General features: G+C 38.3%; 1 protein-coding gene across 1 annotated transcript in view; it reads left to right on the forward strand.

Moving 5' to 3' along the window:
* DNAJC6 (DnaJ heat shock protein family (Hsp40) member C6) overlaps positions 1–15,731 on the forward strand; it is a 129,390-nt gene that overhangs the window by 82,426 nt on the left and 31,233 nt on the right. Inside the window, exons 2-4 of the mRNA XM_023536230.1 lie at positions 5,592–5,742; positions 6,841–6,890; positions 6,988–7,175. Coding sequence (XP_023391998.1) covers positions 5,592–5,742; positions 6,841–6,890; positions 6,988–7,175 — 389 coding nt within the window. The remainder of the gene's footprint in view (positions 1–5,591; positions 5,743–6,840; positions 6,891–6,987; positions 7,176–15,731) is intronic.

Raw genomic sequence — 15,731 nt, forward strand, 5'->3', positions numbered from 1 at the left:
TTCTGTCCCAGGAGATATAAAGTTTATGTCACTGAGCAAGTGAGAACTGGTCAGGTTATACATTTGGTGAGTTCCCATGACTTGGGAGGAATTGAATGCTGCTTGTAGTCTCTAAACATTAGGAATCCCAAGAAAACTTGTTTATTACACCCTTAGAAATGATGGGTGGGGGGAGGGCGAAGTGCAGTTCTCTGATGCTTGTCTCAGGTGGGTTTAGATTTTAAAATGACAAACTATCATAGACCAAGAACCTGCCTGGAGCTTTAGAGGCACAGATCTGGATCTTTCTCTTTGGATGGCACTCTCAGGCTCTCTCGACGCTGTCCCCCTCACTCCTACCCTCTGAGACCTTCAAGTTCCTGAAGACCCCTTATTAATCCCAGGGTGCATTCTTCCCACTGGGTGCCATTTTGGCTGAAGCATTTAGAAATGTGTCAGAGGAAGCAAGCGCTGGATTCCTAAGAATGCAATCTTAACCATCTGGTCAGGGATGTTCTGTATAGGGCCAGAGAGTAAATACTTTAGATTTTTGTGGACTGTAAGGTCTCTGTCACAACTACTCAGCTCTGCTATCAGAGCATGAAATCAGCCATAGACAATACGCAAAGGCATGGATGTGGCTGTGTTCCAATGAAACTTTACTTATAGACACTAACATTTAACCTGCATATTGTTTTCACCTTATTAAGCCTTATTCTTCATTTGATGGTTTTCAATCATTTAAAAATGAAAAAGCCAATCTTATTTCACAGACTGTGCAAAAATAGGCAGTGGACCTGATTTGGTCCACAGGCCGTAGTCTGTCGACTTCTGGTCTATAGTCATTGTGTTTTTTTCTGCATCACTTTCTGACTGCACCATTTTCCTCTTTGTTGTATCATGTTTTGAAACCTCTCTGTCCTTTTTTCCAACTAGCTGAGGCTCAACTATCCTTTGGAGAATCTGTGCTCTGGCCCTCACGTAGCTCATCAGGGAGAGCCAGAATACCTATCTAAAAGAATCATTAGGGCAAAATCAGATATCCTTCTCTCTTTTGTATCCTGGCTAGTTTGACATATAATTTGGGTATATGAAAGCGCAGATGGACTCTGACAAGTAGTTCTGGTTTCTGATAGGTTCCAAGGCTCTAATGAGCAGACCGTGCAGTCTGAGTGATGTTGAACGTCTGATTTTTAGATAATTGAGGATATTTATATCTTTTAATAAGTTGGTGCTTTGGAATTCTGTTCCAGCATGAAATTGAGAGTCAGAGATAGGTCTGAATCATCAATTTGGTGTCCTCTCTTAGAACAATAATATATCAGAAAGATATTCTGGCTGGAGGGTAACTTACATTAGAAATGGGAGAATTATAAACATTTTATGCCTCTCTATCCTTGCTATATTTAAAATGAAAACACAATACAGATTTTTACATGGGAGTATGTTTAAAGGGAGATAATGTACCCTATGTCACAGGGGAACAGAACCTAAGAGAACATTCTCAGATTTGTAGCTCTAGACCTTGTTTGTGGAGCTGCTCAGCAGACCAGTTCCTGGAATTTTATTGAGGGCCATGAAGCGGTGGGGGTGACAGAGGCTCCAACCTCCTACATAAAGAGATTGGTTTGGTTGGTCTGACAGATGCAGTGATTTATGAGATTGCTTGTTAAGGCATATCTGCTGCTGAGCACCGCCAGATGAAAGGCATACAGGTGGGAGGTGGAAAAGATCAGGGAATGGGAGAGGGAGGGCTGTGTATAAGGCAGGTAAGAATCATCCTGATTACAGTTGTTAGAATTGAATGCTGATATGGAGCTGCAGAATAGTGCAAAATGGTTGAAGTAGCATAGACTTGGAATTGCACAGGTCTGAGTTTGAATCCTTGGCTTTACAATTCGTTAGCTGAGATCTTAGGTGAGTTGCTTCCCTTTCTTTAAGCCTCCATTTCTTCATCTATAAAATGGACATCATAAACTCTCTCCCTCTCCCACTGTATGAAAACATACTGACATAAAAGTCCAAGTGAAGTTCTTGGTGCATAGGAGAGCTCAGTAAGTGGTAGACATTATTAATGTTTTTCCAGGTGTCCATTCATTTGCTTATTCATCAGCATCAATTGTTCTTTGCAATTTCTAATAAAGCCTCCTTTTCAAATAGATGCCTAATAGTGACTGAGGCAGCACAGGATAGAAGTACATAACAGTCAACATGTATTTATAGGTATATATATGAGCATCTAAGTGGCATGTAGGAGTATAATAGGTACCTCAAGTATGGTTTAAAGTACAGCTGTCATGGCAATAAACACAACAAAAAATATGCCACTTCACTAGTAATTGGGAAAATCACAAAATAAGACCAGAAGGGAGATATTGCTTCAGACTAACCAGATTTGTAAAAATTTTAAATCTGACAAAATCAAGTGTTATGAAGAATATAGAGTAAGGGAGCTCATATGCACTACTAGTAAGAGTTTAAACTCATATGACTACTTTGGAAAATGATTTGTCAATATCTAGAAATTTGAAGATGTGCATATCCTATCTACTAGCAAGTTTCACTCCTAAGTATAACCTAAAAAGAATTTCCCATACTTAATCGCATTGATGTGTTTATTAACTGAATTATTTGTTTTAGCAAGTAACCTTAGTGTCCATCTTAGTAGGCAACCTTGGTGTCCAACCTTAGTGGGTAATGGATGCATACTTTAGGTGAGCTAAAGTTACATGTGGTATCAGCATAGATGAATTTTAAACAATGAAGAGTGAAAAAAAGTTGCAAATAAAAAACCATATGCATATATGTATGCATGCATGAAAGTATGGAGAACAATATTAATATATTGCCTATGGATACTTACATATGTAACAAAAGTCTAAAGAAATTAGTTGGAATGATAAATATTAAATTCAGGGTAGTACTAGGAGAAAAAAAGAGGGATGTGATTGGAAAGGCTATCTAGAGCTCAAATCCTAACTCTGCCATTTACTTACTCGCTGTATACCCTTAGACAAATTTCCTAACCTCTGGGCTTTAGTTCCCTGATCGAGAAAATAGGATAATAAAATTACCTACCGCATAGGTATGCTATGGGTTAAATGAGTGCATATGGATAAAACGCTTAGAATAATATTTAGCAGATTGTATATAGTACTATATAAGTGTTAACGATTATAATTATTACTTGAGTATTATATTCTTTTTTATTTTTTTAAAAATCTTCAAGATTGCAATTTTTATTTGTAAATGTTTCAGTATTCTAAAAGATAAGGGCTATTTTTAATAACTACAATATCATTATACTTAAAATTAACAATAAATCCTTAATATCAAATTCCCAGTAAGTGTTCAAATTCCAATTGTCCCATAAATTTCATTATTTTTTTACATTTTAGTTAGATTAAGTTCCATGCATTGTGCTCGGTTAATTAATTTTGCCATTAATTTTTTTAGCTTTATTAAACTATAATTGATATACAAAAATTATACACTTTTAATGTATACATCTTGATGAGATTGGACATATGTATAGACTCACGATACTGTCACCATGACCGAAGTACTAAATATATCCATCGCCTCTGAAAATTCCCTTGTGTTCTTGTGTGTGCGTGTGTGTGTGTGTGTGTGTGTGTGTGTGTGTGTGTGTGTGTGTTGGTAAGAACACTGAACATGAGATCTGTCCTCTTATCGTATTTTAAAGTACACAATAAGTATTGCAATTAATAAAAAGAATATATGTCAGTCTTGCCCTTTGCCATCATGTAGTTGAAAAGTGAATAAAGATGAAAAATACCATCAACATAGGAATTTGGGGTATGGCATAAGAATAGTGGAGCTATAATCTATTGCCCCTAGATATATTAGGAACTATGCTAATAGCTTTATATGCACTCATTTAACCTTTTCCCTTTGAAATAAGCCCTATTCTTATCTCTGTTTTATAGACAGGAAGAAAGAGGCTTAGAAAGACTGACTTCCCAAGGTCACACAGTTAGGAGTAGCAAGGCTGGGTCCAGAACTCTGGTGAGAATGACTCATGTTCTTGACTGCTAGGCTGTATAGCCTACCTGGCCATTGTTTACATTAGCCTTCTACTTCCTTATTGTGTCACTCTTTATAAGCTAAGCTGTGCTGTGGTAAAGAACATCCCTAAATGAGAATGATGTGGCTCCTAATAACAAAGGATTAATTTTTACCTATGCTGCATATTCATCAAAGGTTAGGTGGGAGCTCTGCAACAGAGCTCCTTACTCAGCCACCCAGGTGGTACTGGAAGTGACACATAACACCTTAACTCACATATCATAGGCTAGAAAAACATATCATAGGTTTTCAGTCAGGGGTAATTTTGTCTCCCCAGAGGACACTTGCCAATGTCATGAGATCTTTTTGGTTGTCAAGACTGGGGAAAAGGGGAGAGATGCTATTGGTGCTATCTCGTGCAGGGGTCTCCAAACTTTTTGCCACTGGGGACTGGTGCTTGCTTCTATGAGAATCTAATGCCTGATGATCTGAGGCGGAGCTGAGGCGGTGATGCTAGCGCTGGGGAGTGGCTGCAAATACAGATGGAGCTTTGCTGCTTGTCAGCTGCTTACCTCCTGCTGTGCAGCCTGATTCCTAACAGGACACGGACCGGTACCAGTTCGCAGCCCCTGGGTTGGGAACCCCTGATTTAGTGGATAGAGGCCAGGGGTGCTAAACACCCTGCAGTGTACAGGGCAGCACCCCCAGCCCTGAGAAAAGAAATATTTGTCCCCCAATGTCAGTAGTGCCAAGGTTGAGAGACTCTGGGCTAGAGCTAACCACAGGGTCCAGCAAATACAATTTCATGAAGCTGTGAGGGAAAAGAACATGAAATACCTTACAAATAACACTAATGACCACCATGCTTCTTCAGGCCTAAAAGCTGTTATAAAGAACCTTCAAAAGATATTTTTCCTTGATGGAAGTGAACAATCACTTTGAGGGATAGCCATGGAATGGGTCTTCTAACACAGTCAGTTCCATCAAAGAGAAGAAGAGGCACCCAGACTTACTTCTAAGCTGCCTGATGCTCTGCCTCAGCAGTCCCTCTGGAGCATCACTGTCCAAAAGGATTGTAATGAAGGCTACATAAGTGATTAAAACTTTTCTAATATCCACGTTAAAAAAAGTTAAAAAGAACAAATGAAATTAATTTAATAGTATAACTTATTTAAGTCAATATATCCAAAATACTATCATTTCAACATGTAATCAGTATAAAAATATTATATTTTACCTTTTTTTTTCGGTACTGTCTTTGAAATTTGGTGTGTATTTTATACTCGCAGTATATTTCAATTTGGACTAGCCACATATGAAGTGCTCAGTTGGCACGTTGACTAATGGCTTCAGTACTGGACATGCAGCTCTGGAGGCTTCTATTCTTGGGACTTAGGGAGGCACTTGCCTTGGTCTCTGAGGACAAGTGGCATTGCTGTAACCCAGAATCAATAAGTTCTGAGAATAGGACGTAAGTTCCGGGGATGTTTGTCCTAGACTCACTAAGACAGTCTAGGAACAAAGAAGGATTGATTTTCTGTGTAGTCTGTGTCATCACCTCCTTTTCTGTTTTTCATTGGCAGGTGCCTCGTCTCCAGACATGGAGCCCAGCTATGGGGGAGGTCTCTTTGACATGGTGAAAGGAGGTGCAGGGAGACTCTTCAGTAACCTAAAGGATAACTTGAAAGACACCCTCAAAGACACATCTTCGAGAGTTATACAATCTGTTACCAGGTATGTATATTCTTCCTGGTTGAGTTGATGGGCCTCTGTGCCCCCAAAAGACCTGGTTACCTGCCAGCTGCTTGTCTGGCTCAAAGACTGTCAGTTTTGTGATGTAATTGCATGGGATATGATTGACTGAGCAATGTCAGTGAAGCCATAAGGTTGAGTCCTTCAGAATCTACCAGCATACGCTGGTAGGACTCAGCATATTAGTCCATGAAGAGTACAGTGATTGCCATGCCTAGCTTTCGAGTCCAACATCCTGGGTTCTAGTGCACAATCTGCCCATGTTAACCATGTGACCTAAGGCAAGTTAATTACCCTCTCCGAGCCTTATGTTTATACCCTGGTAAGATTCATGTCTTTGGATTGTTTGAGAATGAAATGAGATAATAATGTCACTGCAGTCTGAATAAGCAATACTCATGGATTACAATCAAAACAGAATTTTGTCTTTGCATATTAATAGCCCTTTAAAATTTATTTAGTAGGAGAAGTTTTCTACCCTTCCACTGTATGGAAACTTTTACAAGCAGGCCTTATGAATTCTTTTTTTATTCTTACTTATTAAAAAGTTCTAGGGTCACTTTAAGTTAACAATGTGTAGTTAGTTATAAATCAGAAATTGAGATGTCAAATCCAATATCTTAACATTTTAATCCTTGTTTAAAGGTAAAATTTACCCCTTACCTCTAATTCCCAACTAGGGCTTGGTAGGCAGAAAGAAGATGTCCTATGTTCTTTCTCCATCATTTTCTCCCCTACCTCCAAGCTGCTAACACTTATGGGAGCTATTTCCCTATCGGCAAAGAGGCCGAAGCAATCAGTGTTAATAAATAAGCATTGTTTTTTTATTTTGAGTGGATTCTATTTATAAAGCGGCATCTACAAAGGATATTGGGGTGTACCAGTTGGACTGGTAGATTTAGGGTGTGAGCTGTCTTCTCTCAACAATGCTTCCTTGTTAGAAAGAAAGCCTTGAGGGAAGTCAAAATATGCCAGCTAGACTGGAGCTGTCCCAGGTGATAGTGGGCAAGTGATTGAGAGAGAGAAATCTTGGCATATTTGGATCCATTTAATGAATGCCCTTTCCTGTTTTGCTTTTAGCTACACGAAGGGAGATTTAGACTTCACTTATGTTACCTCCAGAATTATTGGTAAGTTTCTCGTGTTTATTAACTATTCAAACTTAGCTTTTAATTGCTGCCCTTCATGACCTGTTTAACCTATTTTCTTTCCGTGTGACCCTCCCAGTGATGTCCTTTCCTCTGGACAATGTTGACATAGGATTCAGGAATCAGGTTGATGATATTCGGAGCTTTTTGGATTCCAGACATCTCGACCACTACACGGTGTACAATCTATCACCTAAGTCTTATCGAACTGCCAAGTTTCATAGCAGGGTAAGGAATTTTAGCTCTGGGATCACACGATTGAAGACATAACAGGGTATTTTTTCTCTTAAGAGCTATCCTCAAAGCCTTTGCCCTTAGATACAAAAAGATGAAAAACTATAAACTCTGGACATTTCTAACCACAAAATATTTACTAGGCTGTAATGCGATATTCTGAAGATTTTGTTTGGGTGGAAGACATTTGCAGGAAAGTTTATCTGTCAGTGAAATATCATCCAATTTGGGGCCTCAAATCAGTTGTGGTTGGTTGCTCAGTTGTTAGGGCACATTGCTGTGAGGCTCAGTTGGAGATTGAAATACTATGTAAGGCATTTGGCTACCATTGTACTGTAACACTAATTATGCCTTTAATCTTTCTTTATTGTTACTTGAGCATCATGATGAGTCAGTATGGCTAGACCAGTACAGACACACCAGTATTAATGGAAATAGCTTTCTGACATTCAATAAGAATGCTTCTTTCATAAGTGAAGATAACACATAAACAGTCTACACTGTAGGTTTGGTAATACTACTACTAATAATAGTAGTTAGAGTAGCAGCCAATGCTTATGGAGCACATACACTGTGCCAGGAACTTTACATGCAATATCTCATTAAATTCTCTCACTAGTTCTCTGAGGTAGATGGAGAAACTGAGGCACAAAGAGGTAAGGTAACCTGCCCACCACACAATTAGTAAGGAGCCTAAGGCTTGTGTTCTTAACCATTACCCTGGGCTGATGTTATCATGTGGAAAAGCTGGATTGTCCTCTTAAGGAGCTTTGGAACTAGGCAGAGAAATATTCCTATTTTGGGGCTGTTAAGGAGCTATGAGAGCTGGCTTTGATTTGAATCTGTTGTCAAGCCTGGTATATCTGGCTACTGAATTTTTGATTTACTCACTAAAATAAGGCTTTTTCTCTTGCAAGAACATCTTCACATGTTTTGGTTTAGTCTTTACCTATGATTGGTTCTGCAACTACATCTGGGTCTACTAGTAAATAGAAAGGGTTTTCTCTATACTTCGGACGCTTTAAAATTGAAACTTGCTTTGAAATATGTAAAATGGTAGCTGGTTATCCATGCTGTGTATCTAGGATTTCAGCTTTGATGCCAGAACACATTGAGCTCCAGATTTCAGTTGCCATTGATAATCTCTGGGCCTCAGTTTCTAGATCGGTAAAAAATATGAACAGGTTGATCTATATGCTCTCTAATGTTCAGTAAGATAAGGGAGAGTTTTGTTAAAGACTCTTTCCTCAGCGTTCCTGGAATAAACAGAGGTGACCCAGTGGTTCTTAAACTTTAGTGTACATCAGAATCACCTAGAGGGCTTGTTAAACACTAGGCCCAGCATTTCTGATTCAGCAGGATGGGTGTGGTGAAAATCGGCATTGCTAACAACTTCCTGTGGATGCTATTCCTTTGTCACCCTGGGGACCACTCTCTGAGAATTGATAAAACTGTTCTGAAGTGGTTTGGTCTAAATTGGCATTCCATAATGCAGCTCCTTAAAATTTTCTATGATTAACTGCCCCTCCAACTCTTGTTCCATCTATTACCTAATTCAGGACAAGTGAATTAATGTCAAACAAAAATGTGGGTAGATATTCTATTTCTAACTCAGATGCAAATCTTTTGAATTGATTTTTTCTTTTCTTGTTTGAAGATCAGTGCCATCATTTTTATAACTGAAGGACTGTGGAATATCCTGCATAATATTTCATAGAAATTTTGTTTGATCTTGGAAGATCTGTGATAGTCTGGAACATTTTTACACTGGAAGTAAAGATATAATATCATTATAGAAGCATTCATTACATATGAAGATATCTCTTTGGGTAGTATTTATAAAAGCAGTCAGTATAAAGATATTTAAAGAAAGATATCTATTGGTGTAACTACATATCTTGTGACCAGTCTTAACAATCTACCAAGGGAACCAGAAATTACACATTGAATTACATCTGCCGCAGGCTGCTCTCACTTGCCCTAGAAGGGCAGGAAGCATGTTTATTTTATTTGCTACCTAGAATAGTGCCTGGCATGACTAAAATGTTTCTCAGAAGAATGAACATGTCAAGAATTGTTAAACACATAGATATAAAATAAATATTTAGTTCTTGTTCTCAAGGCACTTAAGCCTAGTTGGAGAGAGAATCCAGGACATCCTAAATAATATAACCTGGGACAAATGCAAATAATATGTACAATACCTACTGAGGGAATTTAATGAAGGGAGACAGCAGTGAGAGCTGGGCCTTGAAGTATGAAGTAAGTCTTGAGTAGGGGAAAGGTATGGGTTATTTTTTTTCCCTGTGCAAATTGTAGAATATGTCTTATGAGATTCTTCATGATCTGGCCTCTGCCTGTTTCCCCAGCTTCATCTCTCACTGTTCTCTGCTGTCCCCAAACCCTTAGTTTGTACAAGGTGAGACACTGTCTTTTTCTATGAGCTGCTCCCTCTCCCTAAAAAGCCACGCACTGCCACCCCCCAGCCACTTCTTCGTCAGTCTAACTTCGCTAAGGGGAGGATTTCCACATACTGCAAGGTTTTCCCAATTCATTCCCCTGAAGATACAGGATTACACAATGTCCTTAGCCCTTTCCAGACAGTTCCAGAACACAGCAGAATGAAACTAGACCCTCTGACCTAGCTCCTGCAACCCTTGGTTGCATATCAGGTAGATAGTCCAAAAACTTTAGTATGTCCATTTTAGCTCTGTTTTTGATGTGGCTTGTTTTCAAGCTCCTACACCATTACATTCTCTCCCCATTACTAACATCATGAATTGATTTGAATCTCGTTACATTAGAACAGTTCTCCTGCTTCTCATCCTGCAGTTCATGAAGACTAGAACAATTCTTCCTCCTTTTAGGTCAGTAGAGTGCTAGGTCTGCAATTAAGTCTTATTTTAATAAGTGTATATGACAGTCTTTCATAAATACCAGTGCTGGAAAAGACCAAATAGGAGACTGGTTTTATTTATAGACTCACAGGCATGCAGCTCTGTCTATATCTCCATGCCTTAAAACCTAAACTCAATCATCTTACATTTTTATTATGTGATGTATATTTGGGGATACAGGTGGTAGTGGCAAAGATAGGCTTCCTGTTTCCAGGAAGATTTTATTTGCTGATGGCATCATTCTGTATTTTGATTTGCTTTTATACTTATCATAGGTTGATAGGGATAATATGCAATAATCAAAAAAGTAGTTTTCTTAGTATTTGTATACATAACAGAAAGTTAAAATAGGAGTCTGCGTTTTAGTCTGTTTTAACAGAAGATTTATCTCAAAACAGCACATGGCAGATAGTCCTACATTCAGAATAAAGTGCTAGAATACCTGTTCAGAACTGCAGAGGAGGTACTGAATGTTAGTTTTTGTATTCTTCTTAGCCAGTATCCACCTTGAGGAAATACAAAGTACTGATGTTGATGAAAAAGTCCTAGAGAATAATGAGGTGCTTCATCTAAACCAGATGTTCTTAATCCGTGTTAAAAAGACCTGAGTCCACTCTATTTAGATCCATGGTTGGGCTTCAGAGAGTTTAACCATCGGTTTCCACTCTTTTGTTTATTTTTTTATTTTTATTTTTTTGTTGTTTTATTATTGTGGTAAAATATACATAACATAAATGTATCGTTTTAGCCATCTGTAAGTGTACAATTCTGTGGCACTAAATACACTCACAAGTGTTGTATAGTTATCACCACTATCTATACTCAAATCTTTTTTTCATCATCTCTCAAATAAACACTGTATCCATCCACTCCATGAGTGTGTGTAAGTGTGTGTACACTGGTTCAGTTTCTGCACAGGTTTCTAGTTGTGTCCCAGAATATCAGGAGCCACTGCCTTACACAGTTCTTTGTGTTGCTCCTGGCAATAAGTGGATGAATGGCCATCAAGTCTAGTTTGGCTCTAGAGTTCTTACATTCTGATTAATGCTATTCCAATGCTGCCTTTGAACGTTCTTCTGCCTCTGCCCAACCTGGAAAGAAGATATGCTGACGGAGCCCATTAGTAGCATAGAAAAAATAAACCCAATTGTTTCTTTTATACTCTTTCTTCATTTTGACTCTTTCCAAACCACATGATCTTGGAGAATTTCTTCCCCTCTGGGAACAACTTGATTCTTGGAAAATATATTATTAACTCGGGGTCATGATTGTTTGAAGATCAACCTTTTTTCTCCCTTTTCCCTCCAGAGTTTGCCAAAACTCCCTTTGTTTCTGCTTTGGTTTGCTGCTTGGCGAAGGGGGTTGGCCATAGAGAAGTGACCTTGAAGCTTATGCTTCATTTTTCCCTCTGTCACCATGCATCACTGTAAGGACAGAAAATAATTGGGTAGAAAATAAAGTCCTTGCCTGAAAACCAGAGGGCCAGAGATCCCCACATTCTAGATCTGCAGGCTTCAGTGAATTGAATGTCGTAATCTTGGTAAAATATAGCCATCACATATAGCCCGACAAATGTACAATGGAATCGTAGTAAATCATCATCAGACAGCATGGTATAATAGAAAGTACACAAGCTTTATTATTTTTTTAATTGAGGTAAAATTTATATAATAGACACAAATTTTAAACTTTAAAAATTACCCTAGGTTCATGCCTCAGCTGTTTCTCTTCCTGGGTAAGTTGCTTAATCTCATCCAAGGCTCAGTCTTTTCCTCTATAAAATGGGAATGACAATAAGAATATCTATCTCACAAATGCATGGAACGTTTTTCTGTAGGTTTACATAAAGAATAAATTTGATATCAGTGTCTGGCCTAGAGTAAGCATTCACTAAGTGGTAGCCATGGTTAACATTGGTAATAATAAAATGCTACAAGAAATAATTGACTGAAATACCTTTGTCCTCTGAAAATTGTTTCAGATTCTGAAAACACTGGATATGGCTCTTCAGTCTGATTTTCCATAGCACCTTTTGCTCGTATGCTCAGCAACAGGGATGCTTATGTGGTCTTATTTCATGCCTGGGGCGACAGGAGAAAAATTGAATGGCATCCAGCCCATGTGCTATTTTGGCCTCTTTTCCCCCTGGGTGGTATCATGGCAGCCATGTAATCCATCTGGCATTCTCTGTTGCTCTGCAGCTCCAGGAGGTGTTCAAAGGGATGGAGATGGCACAGTGAAGTGTCATGTGCCCAAAGACTGTGCTTACTGCAGGAAGCTGTGAATCCTAGAGAGCTAAAGAAAAAAATTTGCATTCCTTTTGAAAATGTTTTGGGTTCGTTTATTCCTTAATGCTTTTTTTCTCCTTTAAACAGAGCACATGCTTTTATTTAAAAAAAAATTTTTTTTAAATAAGAAGTTGATTTAAACAACAATATACTTGAAGGGAAAACTATCTGGGATTAATTTCTTTTAAAATAATTTATCCTTACTTAAAGACAGATTGCCCTACATATAAGAGCTACATACAAAAATGTCATTGGTTTTACAACTATAAAGAAAAATATTAAAATTCTCCAATTGAACAAGGTATGCAAGGATTTTCATGTTGTCCTTTTTTTGTTAAATAGTGAGAGCAAAACGACTTACTGGAATATAAAGATAGGAGCAGAATGAGCATGCCACTACTGGAGAGAGGGGCTATTTTCACAGAACCAGTATTTTTTTCTATCCCATCCCTATTTGATGTCAATCAAAACATACCACTGACCATTTAGTTAAAAAAATGCAAATGCTTGTGCACATACATCAGTTACTTTATGTACAATAAAGGGATGGAGAAGAGAAAAGTAAAAGAATAGAGAAAACTAAAGTAGTGTCAGGATGTGTTGGAACCAAGCTGTGGATTTCGAAGTGAGAATGTCTTCTTGATCAAGAGGAGCAGAGTTCTGGAGTAAAGTAGCAAGTTCTCTGTTTAGTGGACACCTCCTGTCTGCTGCTAGAACACATCAATTGTACCTTCATCCTCCATTTCCAACCGTGCAGGTGTGTCTGTTTCATTGAATGGCTGCCCATCCAATGGGAATCTGATCTGCCTCATTGACAAACCCAGTCATTCGCAATAAGCTTTTATTGGTTTACTAAGTGGTGTACGCCTCTTCATCTTAAACCGCACCACAGAACCATGCTGCCCCGCCACCCTCAGTCGTTCTCAGTCTCGACTCTTTCTTTGGGCTTTTCATTAGACAGGGAGAATGCCAGAGTCTCCTCAGCTGCCTCACAGAAGTGGTACCAGGTCTGCACTGAAGGAGCACACAGGCAACACCAGGAACAGCAGAAGCCAGAGCACACGCTTTTAAAAAATTGTAATTGTATGTTTGCTTAATGGTGTATAATTATATATATCAAGTAAATATGTAATTATGGAGCACTTTAAATTAATATTATTTACTTGATTGATTTAACGATTCTGGAGCTATTAGCCTATTGTGCTAAGAACAATTTAGCCAATTTTTAGCTGAGACTCATTACAGATATTGACATATAGTGTTCGTATGGGTGACATACGGTTTCTAAAACGTTTAGGAATATTTCTCAGAAAAACAAATTTCCCACACTTTTACATGGTTGTGATCTAAAAAACAACAAAATCGATTCACCTATTCCTTCCTCAAGATATTGCACATGTAGACAAATTTAATTACAAGAAAAGATTGTCAAGTGAGATTCATTCTTTCACTCATTCATTCACTCAGCAAATACCTACTGAGCACCTGCCATTCAACAAGTACTTGCACACTGTATTTGGATTATAAAAATGAATAAATTATGGTCTCGCTTAGTGTCTAGAATGGAAACAGACATAAAGAGTTAATTTGAGTACAGCTTGACAATCAGCTGGCACTTACTGTATTTACATTGTGTTACATAATTCTCACAACAATCTCATAATGCCCATTTATACTTTAGAATTGAAGCTTGGACAGGTTAGTAACTTGCCTAAGGATAATTAGGTAATAAGTGGTAAAGCCAAGGTGAAAACCCAGACTGTGGGCTTACCTATGTTGCTCTAGGTGAATGGACAAGAGATAGGTACAAAGATGACTAAGTTGACTAAATAATTCTGTTTGTGGGTGTTAGAGAAACTGTCAGAGACAAGAGAACACTTGAACTTGGGTTTCGAAGGATGAATAGGGATTTATCAGAGAAGAGAAGTCATTGCAGACAGGAAACAGCTTGTACAAATGTACATTTCGCAATTCCTCTGATGGCAAAATTTATCTTCCCAATTATCATCCTTATTATTATTTTAAAAAATCAGTATATCATCTCCATTCCTTGAGAATATATCAGTGGGGAATCTATCTGGGAATAAAAGGGACAGAAACAGCCCTGAATTGTGTCAGGTAAAAGGGACAACCTGTTAGGAAGTTTATATCCACAGAGGCCCAATACTGGGTCACCCTGGATTGTTTTGTAGCTATGTCAAGCATTTCAACTGTTGTTTAATAAACCACATCTATCATTCCCAAAGTATAGGAAAGTGGGTAACCTGGTAGGTTCCCTGCCAGTACTCCACAATCGTCTTGTAGAAAAAAAAAAATTGTTACAAATTAACCAAAAAGAATGCCCATTTTTGGCAGCCCCAGAGAGAGAAACGCTACTTTTGCTTTTAGATGTCAGTTCTACCGAGACCACACGTAATTTCCCATTTATATTTTGATTGTTTATTATCTGGTTACCAGAAAAGGGCAGACCAAATAGATTGCTTCTACCCCACTTTCCCCATTGTTAAATATTAAGAATTTGAGACATTTGGGTTTTCTTAGACCAGTGATGTTGGTGATGCAGAACACTTTCTGATGACACCATGCACATAAAACCTATTCTTTCTCCGGAGTTTTCTACCTCAGCAGATGGCATCTGCTTCCGTTTTTTTAAATCTAGCCATTCAAGCTGGAGACCTGGAGTCATCCTTGACTCTTTGTCCCCCTTCTCTTTCTTAAGTACACCCCTCAACGCTCATACACTGCCATCATGTAATCAATCGACCATCTAATCTTGCGTTAGGTGTTCCACTTCCTCTCTATTTCTAGAGTCTCTCAAATCTTTTTGTACCCACTGCTACTCATCTCAGTCACCACCATCCCTTACATAGACTCCTCAGCAGCCTCATGACTGGTCTCCCTGACTACTCTCATGTCATCTACATCCATTCTCCATACTGGATCTTGAGATATCTTTAGAAAATGCAGATCTGAGAGCCACTTTTTTCTAAAAATACTTCTTTCAGCTTCTAACAAGGCCCTGTATGATCTGACCCTTTAGTTTATACTCTCACCATATGGGGTTTCATTCCTTTTTTTCCCAAACATTTGGCTCTTATCAGACCACAGGGTTTTGCATTGGCAGTTACCTGGTAAAATAATAATAGCTAACATTTATTGATCACTTTGCATATGTCAGATATTCAGCTAAGCCCTTGAAATAGATTCTCATGTAGTATCCACAGCCCTGTCAGGTAGGTAGGTAGGTAGGTGGGTAGGTATCATTGAACACATTTTATGAAGAAAGGCTTAAAGAGATCCCAAAGTTAGCCCAAATTTAAGATTCTCTTTATTGTTTATTAATTAGTGAATATCTAAATTGAGGCTCATGCATAGTATTTTGAGAGAAATGACAATCTCAACCA

This window comes from Pteropus vampyrus, unplaced genomic scaffold (genome assembly GCF_000151845.1).
Source record: "Pteropus vampyrus isolate Shadow unplaced genomic scaffold, Pvam_2.0 Scaffold151, whole genome shotgun sequence".
In the NCBI taxonomy this organism is placed as follows: Eukaryota; Metazoa; Chordata; class Mammalia; order Chiroptera; family Pteropodidae; genus Pteropus; species Pteropus vampyrus.